This window comes from Oncorhynchus clarkii, chromosome 7 (assembly GCF_045791955.1).
Source record: "Oncorhynchus clarkii lewisi isolate Uvic-CL-2024 chromosome 7, UVic_Ocla_1.0, whole genome shotgun sequence".
Lineage (NCBI taxonomy): Eukaryota > Metazoa > Chordata > Actinopteri > Salmoniformes > Salmonidae > Oncorhynchus > Oncorhynchus clarkii.
Genome location: NC_092153.1, coordinates 1,025,753 through 1,051,354, shown reverse-complemented (window position 1 = coordinate 1,051,354; position 25,602 = coordinate 1,025,753). Strand labels below are relative to the sequence as shown.

The 25,602-nt window shown below is 45.4% G+C and overlaps 1 protein-coding gene across 5 annotated transcripts in view; it reads left to right on the top strand.

The window, feature by feature from the left end:
- Nucleotides 1-409: 409 nt before the first annotated feature.
- LOC139412709 (tudor domain-containing protein 3-like) overlaps nucleotides 410-25,602 on the top strand; it is a 50,176-nt gene continuing 24,983 nt past the window's right edge. For all 5 annotated transcript variants that reach the window (XM_071159372.1, XM_071159371.1, XM_071159368.1 and 2 more), the window contains exons 1-6: nucleotides 410-643; nucleotides 2,216-2,300; nucleotides 3,932-3,997; nucleotides 10,752-10,912; nucleotides 21,643-21,784; nucleotides 25,154-25,225. In XM_071159372.1, the coding sequence (XP_071015473.1) occupies nucleotides 606-643; nucleotides 2,216-2,300; nucleotides 3,932-3,997; nucleotides 10,752-10,912; nucleotides 21,643-21,784; nucleotides 25,154-25,225 (564 nt within the window). In that variant the 5' untranslated portion in view covers nucleotides 410-605. The remainder of the gene's footprint in view (nucleotides 644-2,215; nucleotides 2,301-3,931; nucleotides 3,998-10,751; nucleotides 10,913-21,642; nucleotides 21,785-25,153; nucleotides 25,226-25,602) is intronic.

Sequence of the window (25,602 nt, the reverse complement as noted above, 5' to 3'; positions counted from 1 at the left end):
AACTTGCCTCCCTGGTTAAATAAAGGTGAATTGAAACTAATATTATTATATTTCACAGAGTGTAGTAGATAGATCATTGGATTGTTAGGACATTGCACAGAGTGTAGTAGATAGATCATTGGATTGTTAGGACATTGCACAGAGTGTAGTAGATAGATCATTGGATTGTTAGGACATTGCACAGAGTGTAGTAGATAGATCATTGGATTGTTAGGACATTGCACAGAGTGTAGTAGATAGATCATTGGATTGTTAGGACATTGCACAGAGTGTAGTAGATAGATCATTGGATTGTTAGGACATTGCACAGAGTGTAGTAGATAGATCATTGGATTGATAAAAGCACCGTAGATGTAGTGACTGTCTTTGCCACCGGGGCTGCTGTTTTTCTTCCTTCGCTCTTTGTATCAGATTCAACTTTGACGTCTCTTCCAACGGGAGGTCATTTGTTTTTAGTCCGGCAAAACGCTAAAAATATCCGGCTAAACTTCATTGATTATCGGATTAATTATTAAAGATTTTAAAAAACAATGGATAATCCACAAATTAAATAGTTCATCTACTATATTTGCATTTGATACTTTATTTTTTTTATTTGAAAGAAAATGGCTGAAATCAACTTAGCCCTCACTAAAGAAGGCTGGTGGGTAGCTTGTGGCTAATGTGCTAGCTAGCTAGCTACATTACACGTTCACTTTGCTTGCATAGCTTTAGCTTTTCTAGTTAACACCTCATTTAGGATCTCACATACTGTGATGCCTGTGATAATGTAGATAGATATATGAAATTTCTGGCCTACGGACTGGTAACAGTAGCTAATAATTATTATTTTGGCTAGCAAATTGCTGTCAATTATTTTAGCATGTTTAGCTTTGATATGCTAACTAACAAGGCCGTGTATGCTCATTTGAAGCTTAGTAGCTACCTAGCAATACATTACTGTACTGTAGCTAGCTAGCAATACATGAATGTACTGTAGCTAGCTAGCTCTACATTACTGTACTGTAGCTAGCTAGCTCTACACTACTGTACTGTAGCTAGCTCTACACTACTGTACTGTAGCTAGCTCTACACTACTGTACTGTAGCTAGCAATACATTACTGTACTGTAGCTAGCTCTACACTACTGTACTGTAGCTAACTCTACATTACTGTACTGTACTCTACACTACTGTACTGTACTGTAGCTCTACACTACTGTACTGTAGCTAGCTCCACTACTGTACTGTAGCTAGCTCCACTACTGTACTGTAGCTAGCTAGCAATACATTACTGTACTGTAGCTAACTAGCAATACATTACATTACTGTAGCTAGCTAGCAATACATTACATTACTGTAGCTAGCTCTACATTACTGTACTGTAGCTAGCTAGCTCTACACTACTGGACTGTAGCTAGCTCTACACTACTGTACTGTAGCTAGCTCCACTACTGTACTGTAGCTAGCTAGCAATACATTACTGTACTGTAGCTAACTAGCAATACATTACATTACTGTAGCTAGCTAGCAATACATTACATTACTGTAGCTAGCTCTACATTACTGTACTGTAGCTAGCTAGCTCTACACTACTGTACTGTAGCTAGCTCTACATTACTGTACTGTAGCTAGCTAGCAATACATTACATTACTTTAGCTAGCTAGCAATACATTACATTACTGTAGCTAGCTAGCAATACATTCGATTACTGTAGCTAGCAATACATTACATTACTGTAGCTAGCTTTACATTACTGTACTGTAGCTAGCTCTACATTACTGCACTGTAGCTAGCTCTACACTACTGTACTGTAGCTAGCTAGCAATACATTACTGAACTGTAGCTAGCTAGCAATACATGAATGTACTGTAGCTAGCTAGCAATACATTACATTACTGTAGCTAGCTCTACATTACTGTAGCTAGCTCTACATTACTATACTGTAGCTAGCTAGCAATACATTACTGTACTGTAGCTAGCTAGCAATACATTACTGTAGCTAGCTAGCTAGCTCTACATTACTGTAGCTAGCTATTAATATATCTTCAAAGTTGATCTGCTAGTCCGTTGTTAGCTATGTTATTTCGAGTGATATGCGAGTTGGCTGGCTAGCTTTTGATTTTCAATGTGTTTGTTCACTGTGGCTAGCTGGAGTGTTGTTGTTTAATAACCACAGTGCATTGGTTACGCCATTGACACGTGAGCCCTTTCTTTTGGTTGACCTCCTACACAGGTACCTTACAGACGAAGGAATAGAGGAGTTGAAAGGCACTTCGGAGAACCCCTCAGCTAATTACCTTATTCGCATTGCACTCAATGTAAGTAGCTAGTATTCTCACATCTCTCTTCTAGTATACCAACAACAAAATAATAAAAATTCACCTTTCACCTGTGTAGATGTACATTTAACTGACCCCAGGGGTTTGAGTAGAAAAGAGACGTGATTTTTAAAAAATCAATCAAGCTTTTTACAAAAACAGGTTTGTGTAAAACAGATTCCTCTACATTGCTTTGAATATTCGTTATTGAATGTTTTGCCGGTATGTCAGATAAATGAAAGTCACACTAATGTGGCTGCGTTCCAATTCTCCACCATTGTTTGTACTTGCACACTTCCCCCTGTCCCTCCAGCCAATGCTTTACGACAATCTAGTCTGAATAATCAGGCTGTAGTACACACTTAATTGGTATAGACAGCCTCTGGGCCATGTGTGAACACAATGGTGTTAATGATCCATTACAAGCCAGAATGTTGATTAAAATGACATGTAAAGTTTGACTCTACCGGTTGGTTTGTCCTTCCGCTGCTCTAAATTTGAGACAAAATCTCCACAGGAAAGTATTGGTTTAAGTGACTTTTTTAGGGTGTTCAAAGCCCAGAATCTCTCGTCAACAGCGATTGAACCAAGTATGCCGTGACAATGAAAATTGCATTTTCTGTCAACAGCTATTGAACCAAGTATGCCGTGACAATGAAAATGGTATATTCTGTCAACAGCTATTGAACCAAGTATGCCGTGACAATGAAAATGGTATATTCTGTCAACAGCTATTGAACCAAGTATGCTGTGACAATGAAAATGGTATATTCTGTCGACAGCTATTGAACCAAGTATGCTGTGACAATGAAAATGGTATATTCTGTCAACAGCTATTGAACCAAGCATGCTGTGACAATGAAAATGGTATATTCTGAATCTTTTTTTTTGTTTGAAGATTGGAATCCAAATATCCAATATAAAACTCACTTTACCTCAGTACCAAACCACATACCCACCGGCTCTCTACGATGTCGGGTAAACAAGACCTTCCTGTGGATATTTAGTCTAAGCAGGGGAAGAGACAAACGGGGAGAGTAAGTTCAAATGTATTAAACATTCTGGCTTGTAAGGAACATTTGTACACGTCTGGCTGTCTATACCAATTAATTGTACAATACAGTTTTATTTTAACCTTTATTTAACTAGGCAAGTCAGTTAAGAACAAATTCTTATTTTCAATGACGGCCTAGGAACAGTGGGCCTGTTCAGGGGCAGAACGACAGATTTGTACCTTGTCAGCTCGCAACCTTCCGGTTACTAGTCCAACACTCTAACCACTAGGCTACCCTGCCGCCTCTACGCTCTAACCACTAGGCTACCCTGCCGCCTCTACACTCTAACCACTAGGCTACCCTGCCGCCTCAATCAGACTAATCAGACTAAAACCAATCCAATAGTTTTTGATGTCCGTGACTAGGGGTGTGCTCTTGCCCACTCTGAGAGACGTGTGGAGAATCAAGATTCAGGCCAATATTTGCCAGTGCTTTCAAAACAGGTTTCTCTACATTGCTTTTCAATGATGCATCTCAAGGTTTACTACAGGGTCATCTCATTGTCGGCCGAATATGTTGGTTGGGATAAGTGTTGCTTATCTCTCCCCCCCCCTGTCTCTGTGACTATCTCTACAGAGTGACCTGAGGCCTATTGGCAGGAAGTTTCTCCCTGCGGACATCAACAGTGGCCGGGTGGAGAAGGTGAGGCTGTGTGTGTGTGTGTGTGTGTGTGTGTGTGTGTGTGTGTGTGTGTGTGTGTGTGTGTGTGTGTGTGTGTGCGTGCGTGCGTGCGTGCGTGCGTGCGTGCGTGCGTGCGTGCGTGCGTGCGTGCGTGCGTGCGTGCGTGCGTGCGTGCGTGCGTGCGTGCGTGCGTGCGTGCGTGCGTGCGTGCGTGCGTGCGTGCGTGCGTGCGTGCGTGCGTGCGTGCGTGCGTGCGTGCGTGCGTGCGTGCGTGCGTGCGTGCGTGCGTGCGTGCGTGCGTGCGTGCGTGCGTGCGTGCGTGCGTGCGTGCGTGCGTGTGTGCGTGCGTGTGTGTGTGTGTTAGCACAGATATGTGTACGCCAAAGGGTCAGAGAAACTGTCAGAGATCCTATCATAATGATTCGACACAGAACAAAAACAAAGTTAGAACCAACAGGATTGTCTAATGGTCTGTGGATATGGGGGTTAGTCAAGCTAGACTGCTGTGGTGAGTAACCATGCTGAAGACACATGGCTACATAGAAAGCGAATTCCTAGGCTTTAGCTCAGTGGGCTATTTATCTCAGCCTTGAAAACAACATGCGGGTTTGATACCCTGTTGGTGACACTTTCCTGTGCACGTTTGAGAAATACAGAAAAATGCACTACTTCCAAAGGCCACTAGATGTCTCTGTCACACCAGCTTTAAAATGAGTTCATTCCTCCCTTCAGCCATGTGGGGAGTTGCACTGAGTTCTACTGAGAAAAAGCCACAGATGATGACGAGGGAGATAATTAATTAATTAATTAATTTGTATGTGAGCAAATAACCCACGGTCCTCCTAAAGCAAAGAGAGCTAATAACCCACGGTCCTCTTAAAGCTCAGAGATCTAATTACCCGCGGTCCTTAGAGAGCTAATAACTTACGGTCCTCAGAGAGCTAATAACCCACGGTCCTCCTAAAGCTCAGAGAGCTAATAACCCACGGTCCTCAGAGAGCTAATAACCCACGGTCCTCCTAAAGCTCAGAGAGCTAATACCCCACGGTCCTCCTAAAGCTCAGAGAGCTAATAACCCACAGTCCTCCTAAAGCTCAGAGAGCTAATAACCCACTGTCATGAAGCTCAGAGAGCTAATAACCCACGGTCATAAAGCTCAGAGAGATAATAACCCACGGTTCTCAGAGAGCTAATAACCCACGGTCCTCCTAAAGCTCAGAGAGCTAATAACCCACAGTCCTCCTAAAGCGCAGAGAGCTAATAACCCACGGTTCTCAGAGAGCTAATAACCCACGGTCCTCCTAAAGCTCAGAGAGTTAATAACCCATTGTCCTCAGAAAGCTAATAACCCGCAGTCCTCCTAAAGCTCAGAGAGCTAATAACCCACGGTCCTCAGAGAGCTAATAACCCACGGTCCTCCTAAAGCTCAGAGAGCTAATAACCCACGGTCCTCCTAAAGCCCAGAGAGCTAATAACCCACAGTCCTCCTAAAGCTCAGAGAGCTAATAAGCCACGGTCCTCCTAAAGCTCAGAGAGATAATAACCCACGGTCCTCCTAAAGCTCAGAGAGATAATAACCCACGGTCCTCCTAAAGCTCAGAGAGCTAATAACCCACTGTCCTCCTAAAGCTCAGAGAGATAATAACCCACGGTCCTCCTAAAGCCCAGAGAGCTAATAACCCGCGGTCCTCCTAAAGCTCAGAGAGGCAATAACCCACGGTCATCAGAGAGCTAATAACCCACGGTCCTCCTAAAGCTCAGAGAGGCAATAACCCACGGTCCTCAGAGAGCTAATAACCCACGGCCCTCAGAGATCTAATAACCCACGGTCCTCCTAAAGCTCAGAGAGATAATAACCCACGGCCCTCCTAAAGCTCAGAGAGATAATAACCCACGGTCCTCTTAAAGCTCAGAGAGCTAATAACCCACGGTCCTCTTAAAGCTCAGAGAGCTAATAACCCACTGTCCTCTTAAAGCTCAGAGATCTAATAACCCACGGTCCTCCTAAAGCTCAGAGAGCTAATAACCCACGGTCCTCAGAGAGCTAATAACCCACAGTCCTCAGAGAGCTAATAACCCACGGTCCTCCTAAAGCTCAGAGAGGCAATAACCCACGGTCCTCAGAGAGCTAATAACCCACGGTCCTCAGAGATCTAATAACCCACGGTCCTACTAAAGCTCAGAGAGGCAATAACCCACGGTCTTCAGAGAACTAATAACCCACGGTCCTCAGAGATCTAATAACCCACGCTCCTCCTAAAGCACAGAGCTAATAACCCACGGTCCTCCTAAAGCTCAGAGAGATAATAACCCACAGTCCTCTTAAAGCTCAGAGATCTAATGACCCACGGTCCTCCTAAAGCACAGAGAGCTAATAACCCACGGTCCTCCTAAAGCTCAGAGAGATAATAACCCACGGTCCTCTTAAAGCTCAGAGAGCTAATAACCCACGGTCCTCTTAAAGCCCAGAGAGCTAATAACCCACGGTCCTCTTAAAGCTCAGAGATCTAATAACCCACGGTCCTCCTAAAGCTCAGAGAGCTAATAACCCACGGTCCTCTTAAAGCTCAGAGAGCTAATAACCCACGGTCCTCCTAAAGCTCAGAGAGCTAATAACCCACGGTCCTCCTAAAGCCCAGAGAGCTAATAACCCACGGTCCTCCTAAAGCTCAGAGAGCTAATGACCCACGGTCCTCCTAAAGCTCAGAGAGCTAATAACCCACGGCCCTCCTAAAGCTCAGAGAGCTAATAACCCAAGGTCCTCAGAGAGCTAATAACCCATGGTCCTCCTAAGGCTCTGATAGCTAATAACCCACGGTCCTCAGAGAGCTAATAACCCACGGTCCTCAGAGAGCTAATAACCCACGGTCCTCCTAAGGCTCTGAGAGCTGATAACCCATGGTCCTCAGAGAGCTAATAACCCACGGTCCTCAGAGATAATGACCCACGGTCCTCAGAGAGCTAATAACCCACGGTCCTCAGAGAGCTAATAACCCACGGTCCTCAGAGAGCTAATAACCCACGGTCCTCAGAGAGCTAATAACCCACGGTCCTCAGAGATAATAACCCACGGTCCTCCTAAGGCTCTGTATAAGATATTGCACTCCTTTCAGGTAAGTACAACTCCCACTCTGCATTAGTCTAACAGGGGAAGCGCCATCAATGCTGGTGATTCAGAATGTCTCAGTCTGTCTGCATTAAGTTATTATTATCTTTGCTTGGCTCTTTTCCCAGAGTTGGTTATCACTAGACTGCAATTAATATGTACTGCATTTACAAAGAGGTGATGTGAATATGCCGTAGAATGCCAGCTCTTGGAGCCCAGAAACTATTTTAATTGGGACGTGTAAACCTCAGTTGAATGTAAACGAGGGAATCAGAACCAGAGCTGTGAAAAGAACCATCTGAGTAGTGTTATTTATTTATGGCTCTTTAGTTGCCACTTCTCTGTTTACAGCATGGACCTGAAGAACAAACACACTCTGTTTAACGGTACATCAGCGTTAAGGAAGGTCAGGTACATGACCGTTAAGGAAAGTCAGGTACATAAGTGTTAAGGGAGGTCAGGTACATGGCCGTTAAGGAAGGCCAGGTACATAAGTGTTAAGGAAGGTCAGGTACATGATCGTTAAGGAAGGTCGGGTACATGGCCGTTAAGGAAGGCCAGGTACATAAGTGTTAAGGAAGGTTAGGTACATGATCGGTAAGGAAGGTCAGGTACTTAAGCGTTAAGGAAGGTCAGGTACATACGCGTTAAGGAAGGTCAGGTACATAAGTGTTAAGGAAGGTCAGGTACATCAGCGTTAAGGAAGGTCAGGTACATAAGTGTTAAGGGAGGTCAGGTACATGGCCGTTAAGGAAGGCCAGGTACATAAGTGTTAAGGAAGGTCAGGTACATGATCGTTAAGGAAGGTTGGGTACATGGCCGTTAAGGAAGGCCAGGTACATAAGTGTTAAGGAAGGTTAGGTACATGATCGGTAAGGAAGCTCAGGTACTTAAGCGTTAAGGAAGGTCAGGTACATACGCGTTAAGGAAGGCCAGGTACATAAGTGTTAAGGAAGGTCAGGTACATCAGCGTTAAGGAAGGTCAGGTACATCAGCGTTAAGGAAGGTCAGGTACATCAGCGTTAAGGAAGGTCAGGTACATAAGTGTTAAGGAAGGTCAGGTACTTAAGCGTTAAGGAAGGTCAGGTACATGGCCGTTAAGGAAGGTCAGGTACATAAGTGTTAAGGAAGGTCAGGTACATCAGTGTTAAGGAAGGTCAGGTACATAAGTGTTAAGGAAGGTCAGGTACATACGTGCTAAGGAAGGTCAGGTACATAAGTGTTAAGGAAGGTCAGGTACTTAAGCGTTAAGGAAGGTCAGGTACATAAGTGTTAAGGGAGGTCAGGTACATAAGTGTTAAGGAAGGTCAGGTACATGGCCGTTAAGGAAGGTTAGGTACTTAAGCGTTAAGGGAGGTCAGGTACATCAGCGTTAAGGAAGGTCAGGTACATAAGCGTTAAGGAAGGTCAGGTACATGGCCGTTAAGGAAGGTCAGGTACTTAAGCGTGAAGGAAGGTCAGGTACATAAGTGTTAAGGGAGGTCAGGTACATAAGTGTTAAGGAAGGTCAGGTACATCAGCGTTAAGGAAGGTCAGGTACATAAGTGTTAAGGAAGGTCAGGTACATCAGCATTAAGGAAGGTCAGGTACATCAGTGTTAAGGGAGGTCAGGTACTTACAGTTGAAGTCAGAAGTCTACATACACCTTAGCCAAATACATTTAAACTCAGTTTTTCACAATTCCTGACATTTCATCCTAGTAAAAAATTCCCAGTCTTAGGTCAGTTAGGATCACCACTTTATTTTAAGAATGTGAAATGTCAGAATAATAGTAGAGAGAGTGATTTATTTCAGGTTTTATTTTTTTCATCATATTCCCAGTGGGTCAGAAGTGTACACTCAATTAGTATTTGGTAGCATTGCCTTTACATTGTTTAACTTGGGTGAAACATTTTGGGTAGCCTTCCACAAGCTTCCCACAATAAGTTGGGTGAATTGTGGCCCATTCCTCCTGACAGAGCTGGTGTAACTGAGTCAGGTTTCTAGGCCTCCTTGCTTGCACACACTTTTTCAGTTCTGCCAACACATTTTCTATAGGATTGAGGTCAGGGCTTTGTGATGGCCACTCCAATTCCTTGATTTTGTTGTCCTTAAGCCATTTTGCCACAACTTTGGAAGTATGCTTGGGGTCATTGTCCATTTTGCAACCAAGCTTTAACTTCCTGACTGATGTCTTGAGATGTTGCTTCAATATATCCACATCATTTTCTTTCCTCATGATGCCATCTATTTTGTAAAGTGCACCAGTCCCTCCTACAGCAAAGCACCCCCACAACATGATGCTGCCACCCCCGTGCTTCACGGTTGGGATGGTGTTCTTCGGCTTGCACACCATCCCAACCGTGAAGCACGGGGGTGGCAGCATCATGTTGTGGGGGTGCTTTGCTGTACTTCCCCTTTTTCCTCCAAACATAACGATGGTCATTATGGCCAAACAGTTCTATTTTTGTTTCATCAGACCAGAGGGAATTTCTCCAAAAAGTACGATCTTTGTCCCCATGTGCAGCTGCAAACCGTAGTCTGGCTTTTTTATGGCGGTTTTGGAGCAGTGGCTTCTTCCTTACTGAGTGGCCTTTCAGGTTATGTCGATATAGGACTTGGACTGTGGATATAGATACTTTTGTACCTGTTTCCTCCGGCATCTTCACAAGGTCCTTTGCTGTTGTTCTGGGATTGATTTGCACTTTTCGCACCAAAGTACCTTCATCTCTAGGAGACAGAATGTGTCTCCTTCCTGAGCGGTATGACGGCTGCGTGGTCCCATGGTGTTTATTCTTGCGTACTATTGTTTGTACAGATTAACGTGGTATCTTTAGGCGTTTGGAAATTGCTCCCAATGATGAACCAGACTTGTGGAGGAATACAATTTTTTTTCTGATTTCTTTTGATTTTCCCATGATGTCAAGCAAAGAGGCACTGGGTTTGAAGGTAGGCCTTGAAATACATCCACAGGTACACCTCCAATTGACTCAAATTATGTCAATTAGCCTATCAGAAGCTTCTAAAGCCATGACATCATTTTCTGGAATTTTCCAATCTGTTTAAAGGCACAGTCAACTTAGTGTATGTAAACTTCTGACCCACTGGAATTGTGATACAGTGAATTATAAGTGAAATGATCTGTCTGTAAACAATTGTTGATAAAATGACTTGTGCCATGCACAAAGTAGATGTCCTAACCGACTTTCCTAAACTATAGTTTGTTAACAAGAAATGTGTGGAGTGGTTGAAAAACGAGTTTTAATGACTCCAACCTAAGTGTATGTAAACATCCCGACTTCGTCTGTAAAAGCAGTAAGGTCCATTTGAGCGAGGAGACGGCGAGGGTAGCTCAATTCAATAAACTTTATTCATCCCAGAGGAGCAGTTATTGAAGCTGGAACCATCTGGTGACGTTGTTTGCCAGTTCGTGGGTTACAAGGCTGATGTCTTTACTGCAACAAACCCTGGCATTAGGACACACTGGAGCGGAAAAATTTTTTTTTTTGCAACGTAAAAACTAAAATTTTAATTTCTTATTGGACAAGTTCAGCTCCCCTCTCGCTTTGTCTGTTTTGATCCGTTTGGTGCCTAATGAATACGGACCCCTAACTCACTCTCTGGCTGTAAAAAACGCTACAGTGTGCCCTAATTAACACGGCCGCTGTCTTTCATCTTTTCCTCCCTCAGTTGGAGGGTCCGTGTGTGCTGCAGGTTCAGAAGGTGAGGAACGTGTCGGCTCCCAAGGACAACGAGGAGTCTCAGGGAGCCCCCAGGATGCTGAGGCTGCAGATGACAGACGGACACACCAACGCTGTGGGCCTCGAGTTCACACACCTGTCCCAGATCAGGTAGAGAACAACTAGTTCAGACACCTGTCCCAGATCAGGTAGAGAACAACTAGTTCACACACCTGTCCCAGATCAGGTAGAGAACAACTAGTTCAGACACCTGTCCCATTTCAGGTAGAGAACAACTAGTTCAGACACCTGTCCCAGATCAGGTAGAGAACAACTAGTTCAGACACCTGTCCCAGATCAGGTAGAGAACAACTAGTTCAGACACCTGTCCCAGATCAGGTAGAGAACAACTAGTTCAGACACCTGTCCCAGATCAGGTAGAGAACAACTAGTTCACACACTTGTCCCAGATCAGGTAGATAACAACTAGTTCACACACCTGTCCCAGATCAGGTAGAGAACAACAAGTTCAGACACCTGTCCCAGATCAGGTAGAGAACAACTACTAGTTCAGACACCTGTCCCAGATCAGGTAGATAACAACTAGTTCAGACACCTGTCCCAGATCAGGTAGATAACAACTAGTTCAGACACCTGTCCCAGATCAGGTAGAGAACAACAAGTTCAAACACCTGTCCCAGATCAGGTAGATAACAACTAGTTCACACACCTGTCCCAGATCAGGTAGAAAACAACAACTAGTTCACACACCTGTCCCAGATCAGGTAGAGAACAACAAGTTCAGACACCTGTCCCAGATCAGGTAGAGAACAACTAGTTCACACACCTGTCCCAGATCAGGTAGATAACAACTAGTTCACACACCTGTCCCAGATCAGGTAGATAACAACTAGTTCAGACACCTGTCCCAGATCAGGTAGAGAACAACTAGTTCAAATACCTGTCCCAGATCAGGTAGAGAACAACTAGTTCAGACACCTGTCCCAGATCAGGTAGAGAACAACTACTAGTTCAAACACCTGTCCCAGATCAGGTAGAGAACAACTACTAGTTCAAATACCTGTCCCAGATCAGGTAGAGAACAACTACTAGTTCAGACACCTGTCCCAGATCAGGTAGAGAACAACTACTAGTTCAAATACCTGTCCCAGATCAGGTAGAGAACAACTAGTTCAGACACCTGTCCCAGATCAGGTAGATAACAACTAGTTCACACACCTGTCCCAGATCAGGTAGGGAACAACTAGTTCACACACCTGTCCCAGATCAGGTAGAGAACAACTGCTAGTTCAAACACCTGTCCCATATCAGGTAGAGAACAACTAGTTCAGACACCTGTCCCAGATCAGGTAGAGAACAACTACTAGTACGATACCTGCCCCAGATCAGGTAGAAAACAACATCTAGTTGACACACCTGTCCCAGATCAGGTAGATAACAACTAGTTCACACACCTGTCCCAGATCAGGTAGAGAACAACTACTAGTTCAGACACCTGTCCCAGATCAGGTAGAGAACAACTAGTTCAAACACCTGTCCCAGATCAGGTAGAGAACAACAAGTTCAAACACCTGTCCCAGATCAGGTAGATAACAACTAGTTCACACACCTGTCCCAGATCAGGTAGAAAACAACAACTAGTTCACACACCTGTCCCAGATCAGGTAGAGAACAACAAGTTCAGACACCTGTCCCAGATCAGGTAGAGAACAACTAGTTCACACACCTGTCCCAGATCAGGTAGATAACAACTAGTTCACACACCTGTCCCAGATCAGGTAGATAACAACTAGTTCAGACACCTGTCCCAGATCAGGTAGAGAACAACTAGTTCAAACACCTGTCCCAGATCAGGTAGAGAACAACTAGTTCAGACACCTGTCCCAGATCAGGTAGAGAACAACTACTAGTTCAAACACCTGTCCCAGATCAGGTAGAGAACAACTACTAGTTCAAATACCTGTCCCAGATCAGGTAGAGAACAACTACTAGTTCAGACACCTGTCCCAGATCAGGTAGAGAACAACTACTAGTTCAAATACCTGTCCCAGATCAGGTAGAGAACAACTAGTTCAGACACCTGTCCCAGATCAGGTAGATAACAACTAGTTCACACACCTGTCCCAGATCAGGTAGGGAACAACTAGTTCACACACCTGTCCCAGATCAGGTAGAGAACAACTGCTAGTTCAAACACCTGTCCCATATCAGGTAGAGAACAACTAGTTCAGACACCTGTCCCAGATCAGGTAGAGAACAACTACTAGTACGATACCTGCCCCAGATCAGGTAGAAAACAACATCTAGTTCACACACCTGTCCCAGATCAGGTAGATAACAACTAGTTCACACACCTGTCCCAGATCAGGTAGAGAACAACTACTAGTTCAGACACCTGTCCCAGATCAGGTAGAGAACAACTAGTTCAAACACCTGTCCCAGATCAGGTAGAGAACAACAAGTTCAAACACCTGTCCCAGATCAGGTAGATAACAACTAGTTCACACACCTGTCCCAGATCAGGTAGAAAACAACAACTAGTTCACACACCTGTCCCAGATCAGGTAGAGAACAACTACTAGTTCAGACACCTGTCCCAGATCAGGTAGAGAACAACTAGTTCACACACCTGTCCCAGATCAGGTAGATAACAACTAGTTCACACACCTGTCCCAGATCAGGTAGATAACAACTAGTTCAGACACCTGTCCCAGATCAGGTAGAGAACAACTAGTTCAAACACCTGTCCCAGATCAGGTAGAGAACAACTAGTTCAGACACCTGTCCCAGATCAGGTAGAGAACAACTACTAGTTCAAACACCTGTCCCAGATCAGGTAGAGAACAACTACTAGTTCAAATACCTGTCCCAGATCAGGTAGAGAACAACTACTAGTTCAGACACCTGTCCCAGATCAGGTAGAGAACAACTACTAGTTCAAATACCTGTCCCAGATCAGGTAGAGAACAACTAGTTCAGACACCTGTCCCAGATCAGGTAGATAACAACTAGTTCACACGCCTGTCCCAGATCAGGTAGGGAACAACTAGTTCACACACCTGTCCCAGATCAGGTAGAGAACAACTGCTAGTTCAAACACCTGTCCCATATCAGGTAGAGAACAACTAGTTCAGACACCTGTCCCAGATCAGGTAGAGAACAACTACTAGTACGATACCTGCCCCAGATCAGGTAGAAAACAACATCTAGTTCACACACCTGTCCCAGATCAGGTAGATAACAACTAGTTCACACACCTGTCCCAGATCAGGTAGAGAACAACTACTAGTTCAGACACCTGTCCCAGATCAGGTAGAGAACAACTAGTTCAAACACCTGTCCCAGATCAGGTAGAGAACAACTAGTTCAGACACCTGTCCCAGATCAGGTAGAGAACAACTACTAGTTCAAACACCTGTCCCAGATCAGGTAGAGAACAACTACTAGTTCAAATACCTGTCCCAGATCAGGTAGAGAACAACTACTAGTTCAGACACCTGTCCCAGATCAGGTAGAGAACAACTACTAGTTCAAATACCTGTCCCAGATCAGGTAGAGAACAACTAGTTCAGACACCTGTCCCAGATCAGGTAGATAACAACTAGTTCAGACACCTGTCCCAGATCAGGTAGAGAACAACTAGTTCAGACACCTGTCCCAGATCAGGTAGATAACAACTAGTTCAGACACCTGTCCCAGATCAGGTAGAGAACAACTACTAGTTCAAACACCTGTCCTAGATCAGGTAGAGAACAACTACTAGTTCAGACAACTGTCCCAGATCAGGTAGAGAACAACAAGTTCATACACCTGTCCCAGATCAGGTAGAGACCAACTACTAGTTCAAACACCTGTCCCAGATCAGGTAGAGAACAACAAGTTCAGACACCTGTCCCAGATCAGGTAGAGAACAACTAGTTCACACACCTGTCCCAGATCAGGTAGATAACAACTAGTTCAGACACCTGTCCCAGATCAGGTAGAGAACAACTAGTTCAGACACCTGTCCCAGATCAGGTAGAGAACAACTACTAGTTTAAACACCTGTCCCAGATCAGGTAGAGAACAACTACTAGTTCAGACACCTGTCCCAGATCAGGTAGAGAACAACTAGTTCACACACCTGTCCCAGATCAGGTAGAGAACAACTGCTAGTTCAAATACCTGTCCCAGATCAGGTAGAGAACAACTAGTTCACACACCTGTCCCAGATCAGGTAGAGAACAACTACTAGTTCAAATACCTGTCCCAGATCAGGTAGAGAACAACAAGTTCAGACACCTGTCCCAGATCAGGTAGATAACAACTAGTTCACACACCTGTCCCAGATCAGGTAGAGAACAACAACTAGTTCAGACACCTGTCCCAGATCAGGTAGATAACAACTAGTTCAGACACCTGTCCCAGATCAGGTAGAGAACAACTACTAGTTCAAACACCTGTCCCAGATCAGGTAGAGAACAACTACTAGTTCAGACACCTGTCCCAAATCAGGTAGAGAACAACTACTAGTTCAAACACCTGTCCCAGATCAGGTAGAGAACAACTACTAGTTCAGACACCTGTCCCAAATCAGGTAGAGAACAACTACTAGTTCAGACACCTGTCCCAAATCAGGTAGGGAACAACTACTAGTTCAAACACCTGTCCCAGATCAGGTAGAGAACAACTACTAGTTCACACACCTGTCCCAGATCAGGTAGAGAACAACTACTAGTTCAGACACCTGTCCCAGATCAGGTAGAGAACAACTACTAGTTCAAACACCTGTCCCAGATCAGGTAGAGAACAACTACTAGTTCATACACCTGTCCCACACCTGTCCCAGATCAATTAATTAATCGGTTTGATTGATTAGCTACTTTAAACACCAGGCTAATCAGTTTGATTGATTAGCTACTTTAAACACCAGGCTAATCGGTTTGATTGATTAGCTACTTTAAACACCAGGCTAATCGGTTTGATTGATTAGCTACTTTAAACACCAGGCTAATCAGTTTGATTGATTAGCTACTTTAAACACCAGGCTAATCGGTTTGATTGATTAGCTACTTTATACACCAGGCTAATCGGTTTGATTGATCAGGTAAGGAACAGCTACTTCTTAAACACCAGGCTTAACTCAGAGGTCGCTTGTATCAATCTTCATAGAGTAGGAGGTGCTGATTTCAGATCAGTTTTTTTTGTCTTTTAAATCTCCATGAATAAGAGTAAATAGACAGGGGTGATCTGACCGTAGATCAGCACTGCTACTCGGAGATACTCGGAGATACTTGATGAGCCACAGGAACAAGATCGATCAGCTACTGAAACTCTCTCTCGATCATCACCGTCGCGACCAGTTGGAACAGAGTAGCGCGTTAGCTCACACACCTGTCCCAGATCAGGTAGATAACAACTAGTTCAGACACATGTCCCAGATCAGGTAGAGAACAACTAGTTCAGACACCTGTCCCAGATCAGGTAGAGAACAACTAGTTCAGACACCTGTCCCAGATCAGGTAGAGAACAACTAGTTCAGACACCTGTCCCAGATCAGGTAGATAACAACTAGTTCAGACACCTGTCCCAGATCAGGTAGATAACAACTAGTTCAGACACCTGTCCCAGATCAGGTAGAGAACAACAAGTTCAGACACCTGTCCCAGATCAGGTAGATAACAACTAGTTCAGACACCTGTCCCAGATCAAGTAGAGAACAACTACTAGTTCATACACCTGTCCCACACCTGTCCCAGATCAGGTAGAGAACAACTACTAGTTCACACACCTGTCCCAGATCAGGTAGAGAACAACTAGTTCAGACACATGTCCCAGATCAGGTAGAGAACAACAAGTTCAGACACCTGTCCCAGATCAGGTAGATAACAACTAGTTCAGACACCTGTCCTACACCTGTCCCAGATCAGGTAGAGAACAACTAGTTCAGACACCTGTCCCAGATCAGGTAGAGAACAACAAGTTCAGACACCTGTCCCAGATCAGGTAGATAACAACTAGTTCAGACACCTGTCCTACATCTGTCCCAGATCAGGTAGATAACAACTAGTTCAGGCACCTGTCACAGATCAGGTAGAGAACAACTAGTTCAGACACCTGAAGGCTATCCGCTTCTCCTCCGAAGGCACAGAACCAACACCTAGTAAATCATTTGGTTTTTCTGGACTCCATTCCAGCGTACAAGGAGTTTTACCACCCAGGAAAAGTACCGTCGTACGGTGCCAGGAACGGAGAAAACAACAACAACGACAACAACAACAAATATATGTACAGTGCATTCAGAAAGTATTCAGACCCCTTGATTTTTTCCCCCACATTTTGTTTTGCGTTACAGCCTCATTCTAAAATGGATTACATCGTCCCCCCCCCCCCCCACACACTGATCAATCTACACACAATACCCTAAGCAAAAACAGGTTTTTTGGACAAAAAATTTAACTCCTAGATAGGGCCTTCCATCTGAATATCTAGTCATCAATGAATTACTCCTAGATAGGGCCATACCATCTGAATATCTAGTCATCAATGAATTACACCTAGATAGGGACTTCATCTGAATATCTAGTCATCAATGAATTACTCCTAGATAGGGCCATACCATCTGAATATCTGGTTATCAATTAATTACTCCTAGATAGGGCCATACCATCTGAATATCTAGTCATCAATGAATTACACCTAGATAGGGACTTCATCTGAATATCTAGTCATCAATGAATTACTCCTAGATAGGGCCATACCATCTGAATATCTAGTCATCAATTAATTACTCCTAGATAGGGACTTCATCTGAATATCTAGTCATCAATTAATTACTCCTAGATAGGGCCATACCATCTGAATATCTAGTCATCAATGAATTACACCTAGATAGGGACTTCATCTGAATATCTAGTCATCAATGAATTACTCCTAGATAGGGCCATACCATCTGAATATCTAGTCATCAATTAATTACTCCTAGATAGGGACTTCATCTGAATATCTAGTCATCAATTAATTACTCCTAGATAGGGCCATACCATCTGAATATCTAATCATCAATTAATTACTCCTAGATAGGGCCTTCCATCTGAATATCTAGTCATCAATGAATTACTCCTAGATAGGGCCATACCATCTGAATATCTAGTCATCAATTAATTACTGACTAAAATGTTAAAATGGTACGTTCCCCTGACAGAGGCCTCATTAGATCCCCATTTCAGATGTCTCTGTTGATGATTCTGTCTATTCCCTACGTAGAGCATTACTTTTGACCAGAGCCCTATGGGCCTCCCTATGGGCCTCCCTATGGGTCTCCCTATGGGCCTCCCTATGGGCCTCCCTATGGGCCTCCCTATGGGTCTCCCTATGGGTCTCCCTATGGGCCTCCCTATGGGTCTCACAATGGGTCTCCCTATGGGCCTCCCTATGGGTCTCACAATGGGTCTCCCTATGGGTCTCCCTATGGATCTCCCTATGGGCCTCCCTATGGGCCTCCCTATGGGCCTCCCTATGGGTCTCCCTATGGGCCTCCCTATGGGCCTCCCTATGGGTCTCCCTATGGGCCTCCCTATGGGTCTCCCTATGGGCCTCCCTATGGGTCTCCCTATGGGCCTCCCTATGGGTCTCCCTATGGTCCTCCCTATGGGCCTCCCTATGGGCCTCCCTATTGGTCTCCCTATGGGTCTCCCTATGGGTCTCACTATGGGTCTCCCTATGGGTCTCCCTATGGGTCTCCCTATGGGTCCTGGTCTAAGGCAATTTGGGATGCAGCTTCCATCTAACAGGCTGATGAAATAACACGTCTCCTGTATAGACCTGTAGACTGACCTGTAGACTGATACTGCTTCACACCAGTCTACAAATCACCTCCTGTTGACTGTATAGACCTGTAGACTGACCTGTAAACTGACCTGTAGACTGATGCTGCTTCACTCCTGTCTACAAATCACCTCCTGTAGACTGACCTGTAGACTGATGCTGCTTCACACCGGTCTACAAATCACCTCCTGTAGACTGACCTGTAGACTGATTCTGTAGACTGACATGTAGACTGACCTGCAGACTGATGCTGCTTCAGTCCTGTCTACAAATCACCTCCTGTTGACTGTATAGACCTGTAGACTGACCTGTAGACTGACCTGCAGACTGATGCTGCTTCACTCCTGTCTACAAATCACCTCCTGTTGACTGTATAGACCTGTAGACTGACCTGTAGACTGACCTGTAGACTGACCTGTAGACTGATGCTGCTTCACTCCTGTCTACAAATCACCTCCTGTTGACTGTATAGACCTGTAGACTGACCTGTAGACTGACCTGCAGATTGATGCTGCTTCACTCCTGTCTACAAATCACCTCCTGTTGACTGTATAGACCTGTAGACTGACCTGTAGACTGATGCTGCTTCACTCCTGTCTACAAATCACCTCCTGTTGACTGTATAGACCTGTAGACTGATGCTGCTTCACTCCTGTCTACAAATCACCTCCTTTTGACTGTATAGACATGTAGACCAACCTGTAGACTGACCTGTAGACTGATACTGCTTCACTCCTGTCTACCAATCAGCCAGTATCGTAGGTCCTCATTTTCAAAACTCTCGTCTTGAATGGAAGCACAGACCGATGTTGGTGACTTTCTGAACTTCCTCAGCCTCTCTCCCTCTCTCCCTCCCTCCCTCCCTGCACTCCCTCCCTCCCTCCCTCCCTCCCTCCCCCGGTCTCCATCTCTCTCGCTTTCTTCTCCTCCCTCTGCAATTTCCACTCGTCAGTGGCTGATCCGCTACCAATCCGTTTCCTTAATTACAACTCCATCCAAGCAGCGTCCGCGGCGACGGCTGCCGTGGCGACCAGCCAGCCCCTACAGGTGGAGTGGCCGGAGAGGAACGCTGAGTCCCACATGGTTCCCTATTATCTATGGACTCAAAACGATGTTAGTGCACTACAAAGGGGATTAGGGTCCCATTTGGGACGGAGAGGAGAGCTTGCCCGGAATCTATCCGCGAGGAGAGAACAGTACAACCCTTTTATTATGACAACACTAACTAGTGTCTGTTCTGTTGATATCAGCTAGCTCTGATAGTGGAGGGAGGGAGGGAGAGAGAGAGAGAGAGAGAGGGAGGGAGGGAGGGAGGGAGGCAGGCAGGCAGAGAGAGAGAGAGAAAAGGAAACAGAACCAGATGGATGAGAGGATGGATAGAAGGAAACAGAAAGAGGTTAGTTTGTAATGGCGTGCAGCTCCGTTCCACAGTGTCATTATGAGGCAGTACCCTGAGAGAGGACCCTGCTCCAGTCCCAGCTAGCTCTGATAGTAGAGGGAGGGAGGGAGAGAGAGAGAGGACCCTGCTCCAGTCCCAGCTAGCTCTGATAGTGGAGGGAGGGAGGGAGAGAGGACCCTGCTCCAGTCCCAGCTAGCTCTGATAGTGGAGGGAGAGAGGGAGGGAGGGAGGGAGAGAGAGAGAGGACCCTGCTCCAGTCCCAGCTAGCTCTGATAGTGGAGGGAGGGAGGGAGGGAGGGAGGGAGAGAGAGAGAGAGAGAGAGGACCCTGCTCCAGTCCCAGCTAGCTCTGATAGTGGAGGGAGAGAGGGAGGGAGGGAGGGAGAGAGAGAGAGGACCCTGCTCCAGTCCCAGCTAGCTCTGATAGTGGCGGGAGGGAGGGAGAGAGGACCCTGCTCCAGTCCCAGCTAGCACCAAGCTGTCCCAAATGGCTTCCTATTCCCTACTACTTGCCCTATTGGGGGGGGGGGCTCTTGTCAAACATGATGTAGGGGGAGTGGCTGCCGTTTGAGACATATTGGGTTGGACGTACTGGGCCATTGGGTTGGAAGTGAAATCCCTAATTGCTGCATCAGCAGCTGGACATCCCTCTAAATCCCTGTGCATTTTAATGAGAGGACTAGGGAGGCTGAATTCCAAATGCCACCTTATTCCCTATAGGGCCCTGGTCAAAAGTAGTGCACTACATAGGGAATAGGATCCCGTTTGGGACGCGGGCCGGGGGCTCAGAGGTGGTGGTGATCAGAACTGGGCTGTTAATTTAAAATGAGAACGGCCTGAACCGGGGAATGGGATTATTCCTAGGCTGTGTCCCAATTTGCCCCCTCCCCCCCCCCCCCCCCCCCCCCCCCTATTCCCTATATAGTGCACTACTTTTGGCCACAGGCCATGCCCTATCCAGACCACTTTTCTAAATGACACATCTGTGTTTCTATAGAGTGCTATTTTAGGACACGATCCCTCAGTCTCACCATCCTACTGCAACACAGCGTGTCATTTAGAAGAGTGGTCTGACAGGACAGAGAGGGGAGAGGTTTGTGGGTAACGTAAGCTAAGCTGTTCTTCTGGCACGGCTAGCCCTCGTTGGACAGTAGCCATCACAGGCACAGCTGACTGGATGAAGAGTTTTAGGAAGGGAAAATTAATCGTGATGATTTGTTGTTTCTCTTTTCTAATTAAAGCTGCCCCCCCCACCCCCCCCCCAAAAAAAATCTGCTTTCATACCAATACACTGTTTGTTCTGTCTGTTGTTTGTGCCGTTGTTACAGAGATAGAAATCTATTGTTCATCAATCTCCTGTTTTTGTTTTTGTCCTATCCAATATGAGGTTAACATATGACCTGTGCTTCCATTCCATTACTGTAGCCAATCTGTATTAAATGTAACTGTAAACATGTTCCATGTAAACCTATTATAGTCAATCTCCTTGTTTGTTTGTTTGTTTGTTTGTTTTGGCATATTGGTTTAAGCTTCCTTTAACCGCTTAATTGATTTGATCTACTGAGAGCTCTCCGTTTAATACAAAATGGGTTCTCTATGGAGCTGTCCTCTGGCCTCCCTAATTCACCCCCCCCCCCCCCCCCCCCCCCCCCCTGTATTTATTTTTTATTTTTTAGCCTGAACACCCCTCCAGGAACCAAGGTGAAGGTCCTTGGTACGGTCCAGGTGAAGAATGGCATTCTGCTTCTGGACGACTCCAAGATTTCCGTCCTCGGAGGGGAGGTCGACCACATGATGGAGAAATGGGAACTGCAAAGGGTGAGGAAGAGGAGGTGTTTTATACCCTTCGTTTTACAGCGGACTGTCTCTGTGAGTGTGTTCCAAACAGTACCTTATTCCCTACATAGGGCGTGCACTTCAAAAGTAGTGCACTAGACTCTTTATACTATACAGGGAATAGAGAGCCTGAACCTCAAATGGTAGTGTTTATTACGCTGTTACTGGACAGTTGTTCGTCCTGTCTGGTTCAAAGGACCATGAAAAAGGTTGTCCTGAAGGGCGTTGTAAAGGGTGTACTAAAGGGCGTACTAAAGGGCGTACTAAAGGGTGTACTAAAGGGCGTACTAAAGGGCGTACTAAAGGGTGTACTAAAGGGTGTACTAAAGGGCGTACTAAAGGGCGTTGTAAAGGGTGTACTAAAGGGCATACTAAAGGGCGTACTAAAGGGCGTTGTAAAGGGTGTACTAAAGGTTGTACTAAAGGGTGTTGTAAAGGGTGTACTAAAGGGTGTACTAAAGGGCGTTGTAAAGGGTGTACTAAAGGTTGTACTAAAGGGCGTTGTAAAGGGTGTACTAAAGGGCGTTGTAAAGGGTGTACTAAAGGGTGTACTAAAGGGCGTTGTAAAGGGTGTACTAAAGGGCGTACTAAAGGGCGTACTAAAGGGCGTTGTAAAGGGTGTACTAAAGGGAGTACTAAAGGGCGTTGTAAAGGGTGTACTAAAGGGCGTACTAAAGGGCGTTGTAAAGGGTGTACTAAAGGGCGTACTAAAGGGCGTTGTAAAGGGTGTACTAAAGGGCGTACTAAAGGGCGTACTAAAGGGCGTTGTAAAGGGTGTACTAAAGGGCGTTCTAAAGGGTGTACTAAAGGGCGTTCTAAAGGGTGTACTAAAGGGTGTACTAAAGGGTGTACTAAAGGGTGTACTAAAGGGTGTACTAAAGGGCGTACTAAAGGGTGTACTAAAGGGCGTTGTAAAGGGTGTACTAAAGGGTGTACTAAAGGGCGTACTAAAGGGCGTACTAAAGGGCGTACTAAAGGGCGTTGTAAAGGGTGTACTAAAGGGCGTACTAAAGGGCGTACTAAAGGGCGTTGTAAAGGGTGTACTAAAGGGCGTACTAAAGGGCGTTGTAAAGGGTGTACTAAAGGGTGTACTAAAGGGCGTTGTAAAGGGTGTACTAAAGGGCGTACTAAAGGGCGTACTAAAGGGCGTACTAAAGGGCGTTGTAAAGGGTGTACTAAAGGGCGTACTAAAGGGCGTTGTAAAGGGTGTACTAAAGGGCGTACTAAAGGGCGTACTAAAGGGCGTACTAAAGGGCGTTGTAAAGGGTGTACTAAAGGGCGTTCTAAAGGGTGTACTAAAGGGCGTACTAAAGGGTGTACTAAAGGGCGTACTAAAGGGTGTACTAAAGGGCGTTGTAAAGGGTGTACTAAAGGGCGTACTAAAGGGCGTTGTAAAGGGTGTACTAAAGGGCGTACTAAAGGGTGTACTAAAGGGCGTACTAAAGGGTGTACTAAAGGGCGTTGTAAAGGGTGTACTAAAGGGCGTACTAAAGGGCGTTGTAAAGGGTGTACTAAAGGGCGTACTAAAGGGCGTTGTAAAGGGTGTACTAAAGGGCGTACTAAAGGGTGTACTAAAGGGTGTACTAAAGGGCGTTGTAAAGGGTGTACTAAAGGGCGTACTAAAGGGCGTACTAAAGGGTGTACTAAAGGGTGTACTAAAGGGTGTACTAAAGGGCGTTGTAAAGGGTGTACTAAAGGGCGTACTAAAGGGCGTACTAAAGGGTGTACTAAAGGGCGTACTAAAGGCCGTAGTGAAGGGTGTACTAAAGGGTGTACTAAAGGGCATACTAAAGGGCGTACTAAAGGGCGTACTAAAGGGTGTACTAAAGGGTGTACTAAAGGGCGTACTAAAGGGCGTACTAAAGGGCGTACTAAAGGGTGTACTAAAGGGCGTTGTAAAGGGCGTACTAAAGGGCGTTGTAAAGGGCTTACTAAAGGGCGTACTAAAGGGTGTACTAAAGGGCGTACTAAAGGGTGTACTAAAGGGCGTACTAAAGGGCGTACTAAAGGGCGTACTAAAGGGCGTACTAAAGGGCGTACTAAAGGGCGTACTAAAGGGCGTACTAAAGGGCGTACTAAAGGGTGTACTAAAGGGCGTACTAAAGGGCGTACTAAAGGGCGTACTAAAGGGCGTACTAAAGGGTGTACTAAAGGGCGTACTAAAGGGCGTACTAAAGGGTGTACTAAAGGGCGTACTAAAGGGTGTACTAAAGGGCGTACTAAAGGGCGTACTAAAGGGCGTACTAAAGGGCGTTGTAAAGGGCGTTGTAAAGGGTGTACTAAAGGGCGTTGTAAAGGGCGTACTAAAGGGCGTTGTAAAGGGCGTTGTAAAGGGCGTACTAAAGGGCGTTGTAAAGGGCGTACTAAAGGGCGTACTAAAGGGCGTTGTAAAGGGTGTACTAAAGGGCGTACTAAAGGGTGTACTAAAGGGCGTAGTGAAGGGTGTACTAAAGGGCGTACTAAAGGGCGTACTAAAGGGCGTAGTGAAGGGTGTACTAAAGGGTGTACTAAAGGGCGTACTAAAGGGCGTTGTAAAGGGTGTACTAAAGGGCGTACTAAAGGGCGTAGTGAAGGGTGTACTAAAGGGTGTACTAAAGGGCGTACTAAAGGGCGTTGTAAAGGGTGTACTAAAGGGCGTACTAAAGGGCGTTGTAAAGGGCGTACTAAAGGGCGTTGTAAAGGGTGTACTAAAGGGCGTTGTAAAGGGTGTACTAAAGGGCGTAGTGAAGGGTGTACTAAAGGGCGTACTAAAGGGCGTACTAAAGGGCGTTGTAAAGGGCGTACTAAAGGGCGTACTAAAGGGCGTTGTAAAGGGTGTACTAAAGGGCGTACTAAAGGGCGTTGTGAAGGGTGTACTAAAGGGTGTACTAAAGGGCGTACTAAAGGGCGTTGTAAAGGGTGTACTAAAGGGCGTACTAAAGGGCGTTGTAAAGGGTGTACTAAAGGGTGTACTAAAGGGCGTTGTAAAGGGTGTACTAAAGGGCGTACTAAAGGGCGTTGTAAAGGGTGTACTAAAGGTTGTACTAAAGGGCGTTGTAAAGGGCGTACGTACTAAAGGGTGTACTAAAGGGCGTACTAAAGGGCGTTGTAAAGGGCGTACGTACTAAAGGGCGTACTAAAGGGCGTACTAAAGGGCGTTGTAAAGGGCGTACTAAAGGGCGTACTAAAGGGCGTTGTAAAGGGCGTACTAAAGGGCGTTGTAAAGGGCGTACTAAAGGGCGTTTTAAAGGGCGTACTAAAGGGCGTACACACATCTACACAACACATACCCAATACACACACATCTAAGTAAAGGAATGTCTAAATATATACTAAAGGGCGTTCTAAATTCTTCTCCCCTTTGACCTCCAGAGCTTGGCCAAACACAGCAGGAGTAACATCGGAAGAGAAGGTGGAGCCCCTCCCTTCGTGCCCTTCGGACAGGTATGACCTGCCAATATTTAACGAGTTCCACGCACAGCCAATCAGACTGATTCCCTCTCCGTTGACTAACCAATTAGGCTGATTCTCTCTCCGTTGACTAACCAATCAGACTGATTTTCTGTTTGTTTACTAACCAATCAGACTGATTCTCTCTGTTGACTAACCAATCAGACTGATTCTCTCTCCGTTGACTAACCAATCAGACTGATTCTCTGTTTGTTGACCAACCAATCAGACTGATTCTCTGTTTGTTGACTAACCAATCAGACTGATTCTCTCTCCGTTGACTAACCAATCAGACTGATTTTCTGTTTGTTTACTAACCAATCAGACTGATTCTCTCTGTTGACTAACCAATCAGACTGATTCTCTCTCCG